This window comes from Amblyomma maculatum, chromosome 3 (genome assembly GCF_055883805.1).
Source record: "Amblyomma maculatum isolate TAMU_Amacu chromosome 3, ASM5588380v1, whole genome shotgun sequence".
NCBI lineage: Eukaryota > Metazoa > Arthropoda > Arachnida > Ixodida > Ixodidae > Amblyomma > Amblyomma maculatum.
In genome coordinates this window covers 196,428,162-196,441,886 of record NC_139346.1, presented here as the reverse complement: position 1 = coordinate 196,441,886, position 13,725 = coordinate 196,428,162, and the positions used below count along the sequence as shown (strand labels likewise).

Sequence of the window (13,725 nt, the reverse complement as noted above, 5' to 3'; positions counted from 1 at the left end):
GTGACACAAGCGAAGTTTTCCGTAAAACCGGAAATGATTCTGCACAAAAAAAAAATGCACCGCTGCCATGCCGTGTCACACATTTGAGACGGAAGCACAGCAGAAAAGATTGATATGTAAAGAATAATACTGACCCCAGCTCGTGGCACAGAGTGTTTTATTTTTATTTTGTTTAGGGCGCTGCCGGCTAACATAGTATTTTCAGGTAGCCCTTACTCTCATGAAGGACACGACTGATATATATAAGAAGGTCAACCAAACAGGCCCCCAGTACGGAAAAACATGGAGATGAGACCACTTCTGATTGGTAAGGCTGCTGGGAATTTCATTTTTAGAGGTTTAAGTTTCGCACTGCTGTAGGCTAAAAGCAAACTCACAGGCTGGCAAATGGAGTGGTATTGTTACACATGACCGCTGTAGGCTGCCAACTGCCGTGCCAGGTAATATTTTCCTTCCACACGCCGACTAGTTGTGGGATACTGTCAGCACGCTTTTACTGCAATTCTTACCAAAGCGCCAGGCTCCTCCTGCAAAGCGTTAGGCTTTGTGTATGACATGACGGTTGCATTCTGATGGAGTACGAATGCAAGGATGCCTAAACTCAGAGACCTGGTTAAGGAGCCATGGATGACTGAAACTAATATGGAGCACTCAAGAACTGCATTTTTTAAGCTTCTAGATCTAGCTTTTACGCGCCTTGGTCAAAGTTCCCAGGCCACTGTGGCAAAGTGTCGGGTCACGCAGTCAGGCTAGTGCTGGGGTGCACTCGCTATACAGTCGCTACATGCCACTATTTACGACTAGACAGCACGTCAAATGACCAGAGAAATTTCGGAAAAGAAGAACAAATTAACCTAATTTTAAATGGCTTCAAGCTTGTCGGAATCCTCGAGTGGTATGTCCAAAAGGGCATTGTATCGCAGTGTTTAAAAACTTAAAACATACTGCGTACTAGCGAATAAAAAGGTCAACACATCAAAAATGTAATTTCTGTGACTATAGAGGAGGGCGATCAGCGTTGGGATTTGAACCAGTGCCACTATATGCGCAGCCAATGTCAGAAATATCACAAGAACCCCTATTTTTATCTTTTTTTTTTATGTGCAAATATCGCTACTTCAGCATGCTTCGTGGCAGCGGTGACGGCGAGGAGTCCGTTCTATGGAGACCCTCGATGGAAGTGCATCACACGGGCGCCAGGAGACAACTCGGGAGGACTTGAAGTGAGTAAAGCAGAGAAACGACCCGCTTAGCCATGTAGGCGCAATGGCTGGGCAGCTCTTAATGATCGCGCCAGTATTATTGCACAGTGTTAGCGGTAGATAGACGGGGATCAGATAGGCAAGCTTAGGTCGACGTTTAATCTGTTTATTCGAGGGAAATCGTACTCTTAAATAAACATTCTCTCCGACGTGAAGCCCTCCCTCGACAGCCGTCGGGGTACTGAAGTACTACTCGGTACTTTTTGGATGTGCATGAGTGCACATCTGTGCGACAACTAACTAACTGTAAGTAACTGTGCGGTGTGTAGACGTAAGTGCAAATAGTCGTTACTCGAGAGAGAACCGGCTGTTAAAAAAGGCGCTTAACATTCATAAAGAAGTTGGAACTAAATATTTTCTGCATGTCGCTTTGCATCCATGTCATCATGGCCTCTAATATCCTAAGCGCGCCTGTGCATCCTGCGTTCACGCACACTTTATCGGACAGATAGTTGGATGCATGAAACGTATGACTTTTGAGTGTGTCAAGCTCTCTTTTTTTTTTTTTTCGTTTTTCCAGATCATCGAAAAGAAGGATCAGTGCCACTACTTCTGTAGCAATGACAACAATCAGACCTGGTATTTCGGACTGTACGTGGATACAACTCCGTGCAAAGTAAGCCCCGTAATCCGCTACAGGCGACGGCCGACTTTATACGCTCAATATCTTGGCGCACACAATACTGTTCGACACCACAATGACGAGTCGTTCCAACCATTTGCAACTGCTCAAGGGCATCGGGGGAACACTGGTTATCCGCTCTCTTTGTTCGGCACTCAGATTTTGCTGGTACGCTGTGGGCAGGAAATTGCAATCGGAAATGGGCGTTTGAATAACACCCATTCACGACAGCATGATTTCATACAAATTCTGTCTTTTTAATGTTTCCTCTCTTTTTCAAGACCCGTTAAAATCTGGTTCCAGCTAAGCGACACTTTAAGCTCTAACGCGCTGACATAACCAAAAGAATGGCTGCAATTGACGATTTTCATCACTAAAAGGGAACGCCTCAAGTAATCTATAGTATGACCGCGCTAAAGAAAATTTCTCCAGACGCATCCTAGCTAAAATCATGCATTTTAAATTTTTTTTCGATAAATTTGCCACTCTCTGTCGATGGTGACAACTGTATGCGATCCACTTTCGTTTTTCAGTGGTGTAAAGGAATAAATGAGAGGCAAGGAAGAAGTCACTGTCTACCGTTGGAAACGGCTGCTCTGTAGGAGGAGTGTTGATGACCGGCGCGCACTTTCGGGGCTTTGAAACGGCCCCCTTTAGCAGTGACCTCGACTCTTGTGCAACGGTGAATGACGAGCTAAATAGCCACGTTTCGGATTCAGTAGTATGGAAAGCAAAACCAAGCGATATTCAAGCTGCTCGCGTTTAAAAGGAGTCAGAATACTTTGCGTCATCTCTCTTTATTTTCAACTAAAAAAAAGTACCGCTTTTTTTCCCGAGCCCCGCCGTGGTGGTGCAGTGGTTAGGGTGCTCGACTGCTGTACCCAGGGGTGCGGGATCTGATCCCGGCCGCGGCGGCCGCTTTTCGATGGAGGCGAAAGGCAAGGTGCCCGTATTCTGTGCGACGCCAGTGTACGTCAAAGAACCCAGGTGTTAGAAATATCCGGAGCTCTCCACTACAGCGTCTCCCATAGACAAGATTTTGAACTTTAACACCGGGCCCATAAACCATTTAGGACTTCCGTGCTTATAAATGTCAGTAAACAAGTGCTACATTGAACAGGAAGATAGGTGTCTAATTTGCGTATAGGTAAAGTGCGACAACAAAGAGGTCGCATCTTCTGCTCCCTGCTTTCTCGGAGCATAACATTCCCTTGTGATCGCAGTTTGTAAAAAGTGGATGGAAGGCATGCAAAGTATCTAAGACCGTTACAACACAATTCTTGTGTCGGCTTGTATCCACTAACTACCATCCACCTATCTGACGGACTGACTGCATGGCTTGGTCAATGCGACATCGGCTATGAAGAATGCTGTAGTGGAGGGCTAAGGATTATGTTTAGACGAACATTGGTTTTACTAACGTGCACTCACAGTGAAAAGCACATGGTCACCTTAGGTTTCGCCTCGATAACGAGGAGGAGGAGTAATTTTATTGGCCAAGGAAGAAGCCTTCTGCAAAGGATTCCGCGCTATGCGGCTTGCACGCTTTGTGGCCCGGCGTTGGAGTCGCGGGTCCAAGCTGATCATAGCAGCCTTCCTCACAGGTGGATAGCTGCAGATACCGCAGAGGGGGGCCTCGAGGGGGTGCCAACAGTATTTTGTCTAAGTTGGATGTGCAATAATGCATATCCTGCATTACATCCTGTGCCTTTGTAAGAGACTTCTGTCCCAGAGGGTAAACTGACATGTTTGATGCATGTGTAGAGATTTCTTGACGGGAAACCATACGGTTCCTCGCCGACCTTGTGAGGTGTTATTGCATCACCTAGATAAAAATAAGCTGGAGTTTAACTCCACTTAAACTGATAAAACATGCGAAAGCATTATTAAGCATGGTTTTGCTTAGCTAAAAGCAATGGTAATCATGGCATTGCTTAGCATAAAATTTGGCATTCATAGACTGGCACCACGATGTAAGTGCACATAAATGTTCCAAGGTGGAGAGAATTACTCCACAGCCCTCCACTCTGGCACCTCTCTTTCTCTTTCACTCGCATCTACATGTTTTCCCAAGCGGTGCGGCTCAGGCGGAGTATCTGGAAGAAGTGTGAGAGACTGCGCTCTTCATCTTCAATATGCCAATTTATAATTTAAGCAGAGTCTGGGGACACTTTAGCTAGTTTGGTTTTGGGGGGAAGGGGGGAGGGGGGAAGGAAAGCGCAGTATTTTCCTAACTTCTAGTTTGAAACCTAGTTACAACTACCGGCATACAAATGGACGTACAGTACATAAGTCGTCGACTCAAAATCTTATCCTAAAGCGGCCCCTGGTTTGAATTATATTCATGCTAAACGAGGAGCAATGTGTCCTAACTACCGAATCACCGTGGTAGGGCCAATGAGTGATCAATAACAAGAACGAAGTGTATAATCTGAATATAATGGAAATAAAATGAAATAAATTGTCCCATTACACTTCACCTGCATTACAACGCACCGTGTCATCACACACGCATGCCGCTTTCAAGCATTTAATTTCAGAGATAACCAGGTGCAAAACAGCTCGCACTTGGAATGCGCCCGTTAGTGCGTGATCAGTGCTGCTTGCTAACAAATAGCGCCTCGAAAATACATACACCCAATTGTATTCCAGCTAAACCGACTACGGAATGTGTGACCGAAGACTGACAGCAAGTTTTCGAAATATGTTTTTGAGTTTTTGGTATCCGCCTGCGCCTTCCTTTCTTTAAACCGAACGAAAAACATTTTACCTGGCTTTAAGAGAATGAAAAGTCCAAATATGATGTATTGCCAGTGGGTAGGAGAAGGAAGTAAGGAAAGAACAAGAAAGGCGCATTGGTAGAAGGTGGCGATGGAAAGGTTCGGGGAACACTTCAGAACCGCCTTAGGTATTTCCCAAGAATGAATTGCAGAAATTTCAATTCTCGTGGCAAAAAAAGTCAATGTTTAGCAGACCTCCTTCCTTTCGCATCTAAAAACATTTCAGAGCAAGCTTTTGCATATGGAGCACATAAAAGAGGGTACATTGTAGCGAAACTGCTCTTTTAAAACTTGCAATTTTCGATTTTCGCTACTATTGCTGGAAAAAAAAAAAAATCATGAGCCTCATAAGTTTCATTTCTACAAATCTTTTGAAATTTCCGGGGTTAAAAATAATCAAATATACGAAAAAAGCTGCGCAAAAGTTGCGGGGGAAAAAGAAACCTGCCGCTACTTCACACTGGACAAGAAACAAGAAGTGTACAGGACGAGCGTCTCCTGTCCAGTAGCGGCGGTTCCTTTTCCCTACAACAATGTCGTATCAACTGGCGCAAAACTTCCCTTTGTTGAACCTGTGTTGTGTGCCCGCCTGTCATGCAGACACCTGGGTCTGAAGCATAGTAGCGACTAATTACGTCACGAAGGATCATTATTGCCAGTTGAGCTAGAGGGACGTCAAGTGAACTTATTGTGGTGCGCGTGGCTGATAACGTGTGTTCAGGATGTGCACTGATATCATAATTCTTATTTTAGAAACTTAAATAATTTTTGCAAAATAAGTTTTTTAAAAATCGTAAAATAAAAAAAAAAGACAGTGTTAACGGCGCCATCGCGTCTACTCTTAAGGAAAAAAATTTGATTTCTGAACACACCTTTGAAGCGCCTGCACTAGTAATACTCCCCTAAATGTATTTCTGCTGTTGTTTCATGTCCCAGTGTTCAGATCAACTAATCCTATGGCATACCAACTATACCTCGTTATTTAACCGGAATCATTAATAGGGTAAAATATTTACCATTGGGATGACTGCAGTTCTTGGCCAGAAACCTAGCTTTTTCGAGTATGGACCGTTGTGGTTTCTACGGGGCATACAGGCCATAAAACGTCGTGGGTTCGAGCTTTGCAAAAGTCTGATGCCCGACCAGCCGGCACCACTAAGTAAATGGGGTCCCCAGCGGTGCATTCAACCTTGGCGTTGGCGATTGACAGTACGCATAGCGTTGATTGGCTCTTGTAGGCCGATTGTTCATGCTGCCGAACGCAACAGGTGGTGGTGGTGGTGGTAAAACTTTATCATCAGAATAAGCGTCCAGCCTATCCTCCTAGACGTGACAGCGTGGAGTCTTTGGACCCGGGCGGCCTGTTCGGCGAGTCAGATTAAACCTAGGTGAATCTCAGGGTGTGTGATCTTCACAGTAGCTTCCCAAAAATATTTTTGCATCTTGATTTATACTTTGTATTTCTGACACGTACATGCCATATTCTGCCATCCTGGCATGTTTCCAGTATCTTTATTGCCCGAGGAGAGACCTTTCCCTTGAGAAAATTGCTCATTGCTGTTTTCTAATCACTTATGATAGTAGTATCCATTGCCCCTGCTATCGCAAGAGCCATGGCCCTTATGCTAGTCCTGACCTAGCCGCTTATTTATACATTTTGTTGATCATCTGTTATTACCGCAACCATAACATGCCTGCCCTCATACTCGGCGTCATCGATTTATAATACGTCCTGCCTACCTTGATATATTTTCTGTAGCATTTTCGCCCTTTCTTCCTTTCCTTGGTGATGCTTTGGATGCATGTTCCATGGCAGTTAGGCGATTCTCATTCGCTTTCTGACTTCCTCGGGACATCAGTCTTGTGGTGCTCTTGAATTTCATATGGAATGCCTAGTTTTAGAAGCATGCTTCGTCCCGTCCGGGTCTTTGCCAGTCTTCCGTATCGGACAGGCCTCTCGTAGGAACCGCGCACCATCCTGCTAAGAGTAGCGAATCATAAAAGTAACCAGCTCTTTAAGGTAAATTGTACTTGTGCAACTTTAAGGCAATGACCTGTGAATCTGCGAGGCATTCAAGAAAAAGATGCAATTCTAACTACCATATCCTACTGTATGAATGTGAAGGAATGCATTGCACCAATTTTGGAAGCTGCAAGAGTGTGAGGAGACACACCCTTATGGGTGCACATTTGTTCCCAGCGTAGAAACGGCTTTATTATTCGCGAAATGTCATTTCTCACGTCGAATAACTCGACCTCGCATCCCAGCTTTAAAAAATATAGAGCTTGGAATCCTTACCAAAATTTTGTTAAAAAAACTTCCTAAATTAACATCAACTAATATCTGTGTTCATCTGCACATCTCATATTTAAATCATTCCCTTCCCACAGACTGGAGGCAAGGCGGGCGTCTGCAAGGAAGGGGACTGCGTCGATTCTGAGATATCAGATCTTGGCAAAGATAAAGAAAATTCTCACAGAGGTCCGAAGCAAGGCGAAGAAAACGCCGCCAATGGAGGTAGTACCGGAAGCCCTGAAGGACCCAAAGATGAGTCCTCTGGACCACCCAAGGATGAGCCCTCTTTACCGGCCGCAACTCCAGCTATGACTCCAGGGCCATTGGAAGATGCAGGCGATATGAAAACTGAGAACGGTCCTGAGGCTACTCCTACACCGGGCAGCCCCAGCGAGACGAATACCAGCGGTGAGACGGACAGCAGCGATGACGCCACCCCAACCGAAGTCAGCGAAATCGAGAATGAACAGTAGTGTCGAAAACTAACCCTCGAATGGAAACCCACTGAGAGCCTTCGGTTGAAGAGGTCATGCTCTGCAAATAATAATTTGCACTCAACACTACGGCAGCAATATTTGGACGATAGTTTTATTAGTGTGACCTAAACGCTATAGAGGGTTGTATTGAAAGTAAACAAACGATCGTATGTATATTTCTTTCATTATTAGAATTCATTTCTAGCTCTTCGGATTTAGCGAAATGTCACCTCTGCATCAGCGCCCTTGGCTCTCAACCGATAAATGGTCAGCCAGCTCTATAAAAGGCTGACACGACCATTCGCAGATATAAGAAAAGGAGAGAGAAGCAGAAGAACGGAAAGGCAGGGAGGTAAGGACGATGTCGAGCAGGCTACCTTACACGTGGTGAGGGAAACAGGGAGGATAAGGAAAGAACGGCAACCAAATGAGTTGTTCCTATACGTAGACCACTAAGATAATGGGACAGAGGGCGCACAGTTTATAGTCGGAAACTCAACCCCGAGTCGTTTAGGAACTTCAGGAACGCCTTCATCGCTTTAATTTATGGTAAATGTTTTCTCTATATTGTCACGGACAACAGGGCTAGACGTGACTAAAACGACGGGACGAAGCTGTACCAGCAGGCAAAGTTCGGCGCACAGCACGCGAGTCAACTTCAGTGTCCTCTTCTTCCAGGCTCAGCAAGAACATGGGGACACCAGGTGGCATTACTCCCCCTCTTTAAAAAAAAAAAAAGAAAAAAAAAGAAATAAGGGACAGAGCGCGAGGTAAGGTGTTTTTTTTTTTTTTTTTTTTCCTACGCGACAACGAAACAAGCGCATAGCGCACTACCGCGTGAAATATAAAGGCCGAGAAGCTTTGTTTCCGTAAGAGGACGAGAGTCCAAGCGGCGGAGAGTAGCAGCGAAGAAGGCACATTCTCGCGCAAACCGAGGGCAGTGACAAAGTATGCGCCCAATGGTTTCATCACACCCGCACTGCCCACATATTAGAAAGTACGCCATTTCGAAGAGATGTAAATAGCCGCTTGTAAACGCCACTCCCAGCACAGGCGGCAAAACACAGCATCACAGCGGGGGAGGCCATGTGGTTTTGCAGTTGGGTCGAAGTGGTGCGAAAGGGGATATCAAGCCTCAGTGGGTAGGTCATGACTGTACAGTTACGTTTGGGGTCAGCAGTCCAAGGTACTTTGCTACGTCAGTTCTTGTCAGTGGTATCGGCTGAGCATTGTTGGTTGTATCGCGAGCCGATTGAGAATAGTCGTTGCCAAAAATGCTATTATTTCGGGACCCTCGTCTATTGCCTGGTGGTGCAGATTTTGTAGCTCCGCTGCAACTTGCTCATGGTCGCCATGATTCAAGGCAGGTTGAAGACATTGCATGGCTCCTTTGGAGTTGTAGTCACAGAATACAGCACATTTTGAGGTTTTAGAGATATAATTTACAGCCACACAAAGTACAGCCAGTTCTGCCCAGGTAGATGTAGCCTTTCACGAAACTAGTTAATTTTGTTAGTTAATTAGTCTCGCAGAAACGGCCACGTCGCAAGCCCAACTAGTAGAGGCTACCGTGCCATCCGTATAGAGACTTGAGTAAGGTCCCAATTTATTTCTTTGCTATCTTCGAAATAGCAAGACGCACACATGGGAGCCACATACACGACAGTATAGAGGGAGGTCGTTCTGTCGGGTGAATTGTTCCGGGATGGACTGTATCGTTGTTATGACCTTTGCAAGTGCAGATTGTGGTCTCTGCACAGACAGGCGCACGGTGGTGCTATGGAATCTTTGAAACATATTACGTATGTGCACTTTCAAGGAGTCGAAAGCAATATAAGTTGAAAGTGGGTGCTATTCGGCGAATGCAATGATTTCCAATGCTGGTGCGCTCCGTGAGAAACCCAGAAATGTACGAAGGGTCCGACACTAGACTACCTGGAGGGCATACAAATTAGTATTGCACATGTTTGAATGTACTGGTGTAATGTACCGCAAGAATCCCGAAATAGCGCTCCATAGAATTCCAGCGTTGAGTGCACCGACGAGACTCATAATCTCCTCCAAGAAATCAGAGTAAATGAGGGATAGATGTTAGCTTTTTAATAGGTCGCAATGTGGGCTTCATGATAGAACGCAGTTTATCAGAATTAAGAAACGATGAAATTTGCGGTAAGAAATGATGTGAGCGTCGATGCATGCCAGATATGGAGTCATACATTTTCGTGTAAATGCCAGTAGCGCGCACTATCAGGTGAAACGCTAAGTCTTGCACGCACCTGGAGACGCATCCCAGAGGAGACCCAAATGCCGATGTCATCGCGTATTTGGGCGGTGTTAGGGAGGTTCTCTGGGAAGGCGATGAGTGCCTTATTAAACAAAGTAGGGCTGAAAACCCCACCCTGAGGCACACCACGGTAAGTATAATGCGCGGATGTCAGACCAATTTCAGAACGAATAAAATGATATCCGGTCAGATACCTCTTTACACACGCAAACATCCAACCACGGATGCCTTCAAGAGCATCAATGGCTTCATGGGCCATAATGTAGCATGTACTTGATGCAATCCTGGACACTTAGAAAGTGTGCCACGGACAAACGTTTCATTCGTTTCTATTGTATCGCAGACATGAGATCATCGACACTCTCAACAGAGGAATGACCCAATCGAAAACAGGCCCTTGGGTATATTTTATAGTGCTCGAGGCACCACTCAAAGCGCGTCAAATCATTCTCTCCGTGACCTTTCCCACGCAACTGGCCAAAGGTATTTACCTGTCCAATGTGACCTCGAGATGAGATATCTCTGGTTTTATTAGGGGTATAAGACGAATAAATTTTTCTATTCGTGAGGAACAACGCCGTCTAATCAAGAGTGCTTATAACATTCGAAGAGCTCTTCTCGGGCGTCGCGGCCAAGGTAGGACAGCGCAGCATATGTGATTCCATCTGGCCCTGGTGAAGACGAACGCTTACATCCCTCAACAGCCGAGTGGAGTTCCTCACGATAAAAAAATTAGATCTATCGCTAATTCCCGTGAGGCAGGAGGAATACGTTGGGAACCCGAAATATTCATTGCACCAGCATTTTTGTTGGTGAAGTCAGTTGCTACCTCAATCTGCTTAGGATCTTGATAGACACCCAACGCACGAAACGGCTGTCTGCTGTGGATGCATACGAAGGCCCCGTATACAATCTACCAGAAACACGATACACCGACTAACGTCTAGAGCCTTTAATCTTCTAATAAAACCAGACGCCCTTCGATCTCTGCACACATCACATTTACTATATACTTGGTTAATATGATCTCTATTTGAAATCTAGGCTTGAAAAAATCGCAGTGCGTCAATGCTCAAGCTGAAGGCCCCGCACAAAAGCCACATAAGGGAAGGTCTTTCAATGGGCCGTCTCAGTTCACTTCTGTAGTCGGATGGTATTTGGAACCTCGCTAATCGTTGCTTTGACAGGCACCCACTTCTGGTTTTCTGCAACGCCTGAAAGCCCGTCAGGGCCCATAAGCTACGGCGAGACCCGGAGTTGGAACACAAAGCGAAGTATAGTTTTGTTGCACTCCTGTCTGAACCTGCCTGAAGCTGAAGCGGTCGTGCGGTTGCAGGTTGCCCTGGGAGGCTGGGGCCGATCTCGGAGATTTACTGCCCCGATACTGCAGGCATATGTGCATTTTGAGTAGCCGTTTGACTGTCCGCTTTGCGCTGTGAGAATGAGGTCATCAGGCTGGACATTCTTTGCCATTGGTAGGTATAGTTTTCGCCTGAGTGCACATACTGGCAGGTAAGGGGATTTTGTTACCCAGGAAAGAGATCAGGGAGCTCTAAGTGTTGCCAGAGTCCCTCAATACTTTAGGGACTCTGGTGTTGCCGATCACGTGGGCATGAATCACGGATTGATTGGCAGCGCCTAGATTATCTACGAGGTAATGCAGTGATGTGGCTGCTTGCAGTGGATAACGCAGAGATCGACCCTTGTACCTCCCGAATGCGAGGCGGATGCTCTACCACAAGGCCACCGCTTTGGTCAATAGGATAATCACATAGTCAAATATGATTATCTGGCAGTGCCATGCGCAACGCAAATGGGCAGTGTCATACGCACCAGCTGCGTCACACGTGGGAGGTGCTTCACGCCGAGAGCCACCGTATCGCATGCGTAATTAGACGAACTGGGACGAAATTTTAGATGCGCGCATCTCAGGACACAGGTGCGTTAATAAAATTCTACAAAATTGAATAGCACTAAAAGCATTTGCCTCCAAGTTCTCAATATAAATATGCACGCCAACTTCAGCCAATTAAAAAGTTAATTATTGAATTTTAGTTATTTACTGAGTTTACGGGGACAATTAATACCCTCATTTGTGTCCGCCTGGCCGCATTACCAATGTACAAAAACGGTATGAGCATACGACATTTTGCTTTTTTTTAAATAATCAGTAAAGTCGAATTTTGAACACTATATATATTCAACAGGATAGTTAAGCGGGCGAGTTGGTGATACGTCATCCAAAAAACAGCGTGAACAAACGAGGACGAAGGGAAGAAACCACAGGAACAAGCGCTGACTCTCAACTAAAGTTTAATCGCAGGAAGCACGTTTATATAAGGAACAGAGACAATAAAACACTAAACCCAGAACGCACGTGTTACTATATGTGATATCCAGATATGCAACCTCACAGTAACACCCCGACCAGTTGACCAGGGAAATCATAGAGGCGTATAATATGGCTAAGAAAGGAAGATTGTGTGTCAGCAAACCTTCCCTGCTCCTGCGTGACTGTGAAGTTGCATATCTGGATATCACATAGTAACACGTGCGTTCTGAGTTTAGTGTTTTATTGTCTCTGTTCCTTATATAAACGTGCTTCCTGCGATTAAACTTTAGTTGAGAGTCAGCACTTGTTTATGTGGTTTCTTCCTTTCGTCCCCGTTTGTTCGCGCTGTTTTTTGGATGACTATATATATATATTGATACAAACAATAGTCGACGACGAAGCTGAGATAATCAGTGGGTAGTTGGCGTGGACGACGTAATTGATTGCCTGTAATCGCGCTCGGACCGCTCTCGGACTTCGGCAGTCTCCTAGGCACAGGGCGTTTCCTGGACATTCGGCGCAATACACGTTCCAATATATATGCATGCCACCCGGACGAGCCCGAGATTGGTGTCAGCATCAGGCAGCAAACGATATGGTACGATATGGAACACAGAATTACTAGTCGAGTTAAGACCCAGCCTGTATGAAGGATTCACACCGATGACCTTTCATGCTCGAAACTGTAATGGGGGTGACCATAAGAGGTCCGTGGCGGCCGAACCAGTCATCGCAGGGAGACTCTCCGCTTCGTGCTGAACACGTTGGCGCCCGAATTTGGAACCTGGGAGTGAAATTCGGATATAACGAAGGCAGTTGCTTTTGAGTTAGCAATGTGTCCGACAGGCGACATTGGAGAGATAACCGAGGCGTATAAATGAAGGCTCCGGACCAAGCGCACTCACACAAACGGCGATAGACGAAAAGGGCAGACCCGGCCCGTGTAGGGTGACGATATACCGTTGCATCCGATCCGCTTCCGATCATCCGGAACAACGGAGAGCCACGAGGATGCTTTGCCGATGGATCGAAGAGTAGAACAGCTGTATGGGTGGTGGTGGTGTTTTGGACAATGCGAACCGTGGTGATATATGGCCGAAGGTTTTCGGAGACCTAGCAGATTGTGCTTAGGCAGTGAGCTATCTGCTGTGGTGTCCACTGTACAGCGTTAAAGCCTTCCTAACTAACTTGAATTCGAAGTGCGGGAGGGGGGGTGGGCGAAGATGTATTATTGATTTCTTCTGCGTGTGGATGCTCGGCTGCACTACGGGGCTTGAAGGTTCGAGCTAGCACGCTCCGGAACCACCTTACGTGTGGGGCGGTTGTGTAGGTATTGAATAATTGGGTTTGACGCTTGAGAAAGAGGAAAAAAAATAAGAAGCGTGAGAGCGAGGGGCTCAAGAGGCAGCGTGAGCGCCATGTTGGGACATCAGTAAAGATCAGCTAGGATCGGCTGGTGTGCCTTCCTTCTACATTTCGATGCCAAAACCCGGGAGGCTATCGTGAGCTCCGCCTTCGATACTTCCTGAAGGTTACAGTACAAGGAACAATGCATCGACCCTCCGGAAAGGATACCAGATGCTCTGCCAGCGAACCTCCAAGAGAAGAGCGCCTTCTGACACCAACTGCCTTTCTGACTCCAGATGGAGCGCTTCAAAGCCAAGAGTACCATG

General features: G+C 46.0%; 1 protein-coding gene across 1 annotated transcript; it reads left to right on the top strand.

Moving 5' to 3' along the window:
* The first annotated feature begins 282 nt into the window (after nt 1–282).
* Nucleotides 283–7,433, top strand: LOC146197347 (uncharacterized). The gene is made up of 4 exons (XM_084596471.1): nt 283–307; nt 1,123–1,223; nt 1,783–1,878; nt 7,056–7,433. The coding sequence occupies exons 1-4, from the start codon at nt 283–285 to the stop codon at nt 7,431–7,433; spliced, it is 600 nt and encodes a 199-aa protein (XP_084452597.1).
* The last annotated feature ends 6,292 nt before the right edge of the window (nt 7,434–13,725 follow it).

What these genes read in the sequence shown, in the direction of transcription:
- LOC146197347 (XM_084596471.1), top strand. Translation starts at nt 283, where the DNA reads ATGGAGATGAGACCACTTCTGATTG. An exon ending in GATGAGACCACTTCTGATTG is followed by an intron (nt 308 to 1,122) that starts GTAAGGCTGCTG and finishes TCGCTACTTCAG; the next exon opens with CATGCTTCGTGGCAGCGGTG. An exon ending in ACAACTCGGGAGGACTTGAA is followed by an intron (nt 1,224 to 1,782) that starts GTGAGTAAAGCA and finishes TCGTTTTTCCAG; the next exon opens with ATCATCGAAAAGAAGGATCA.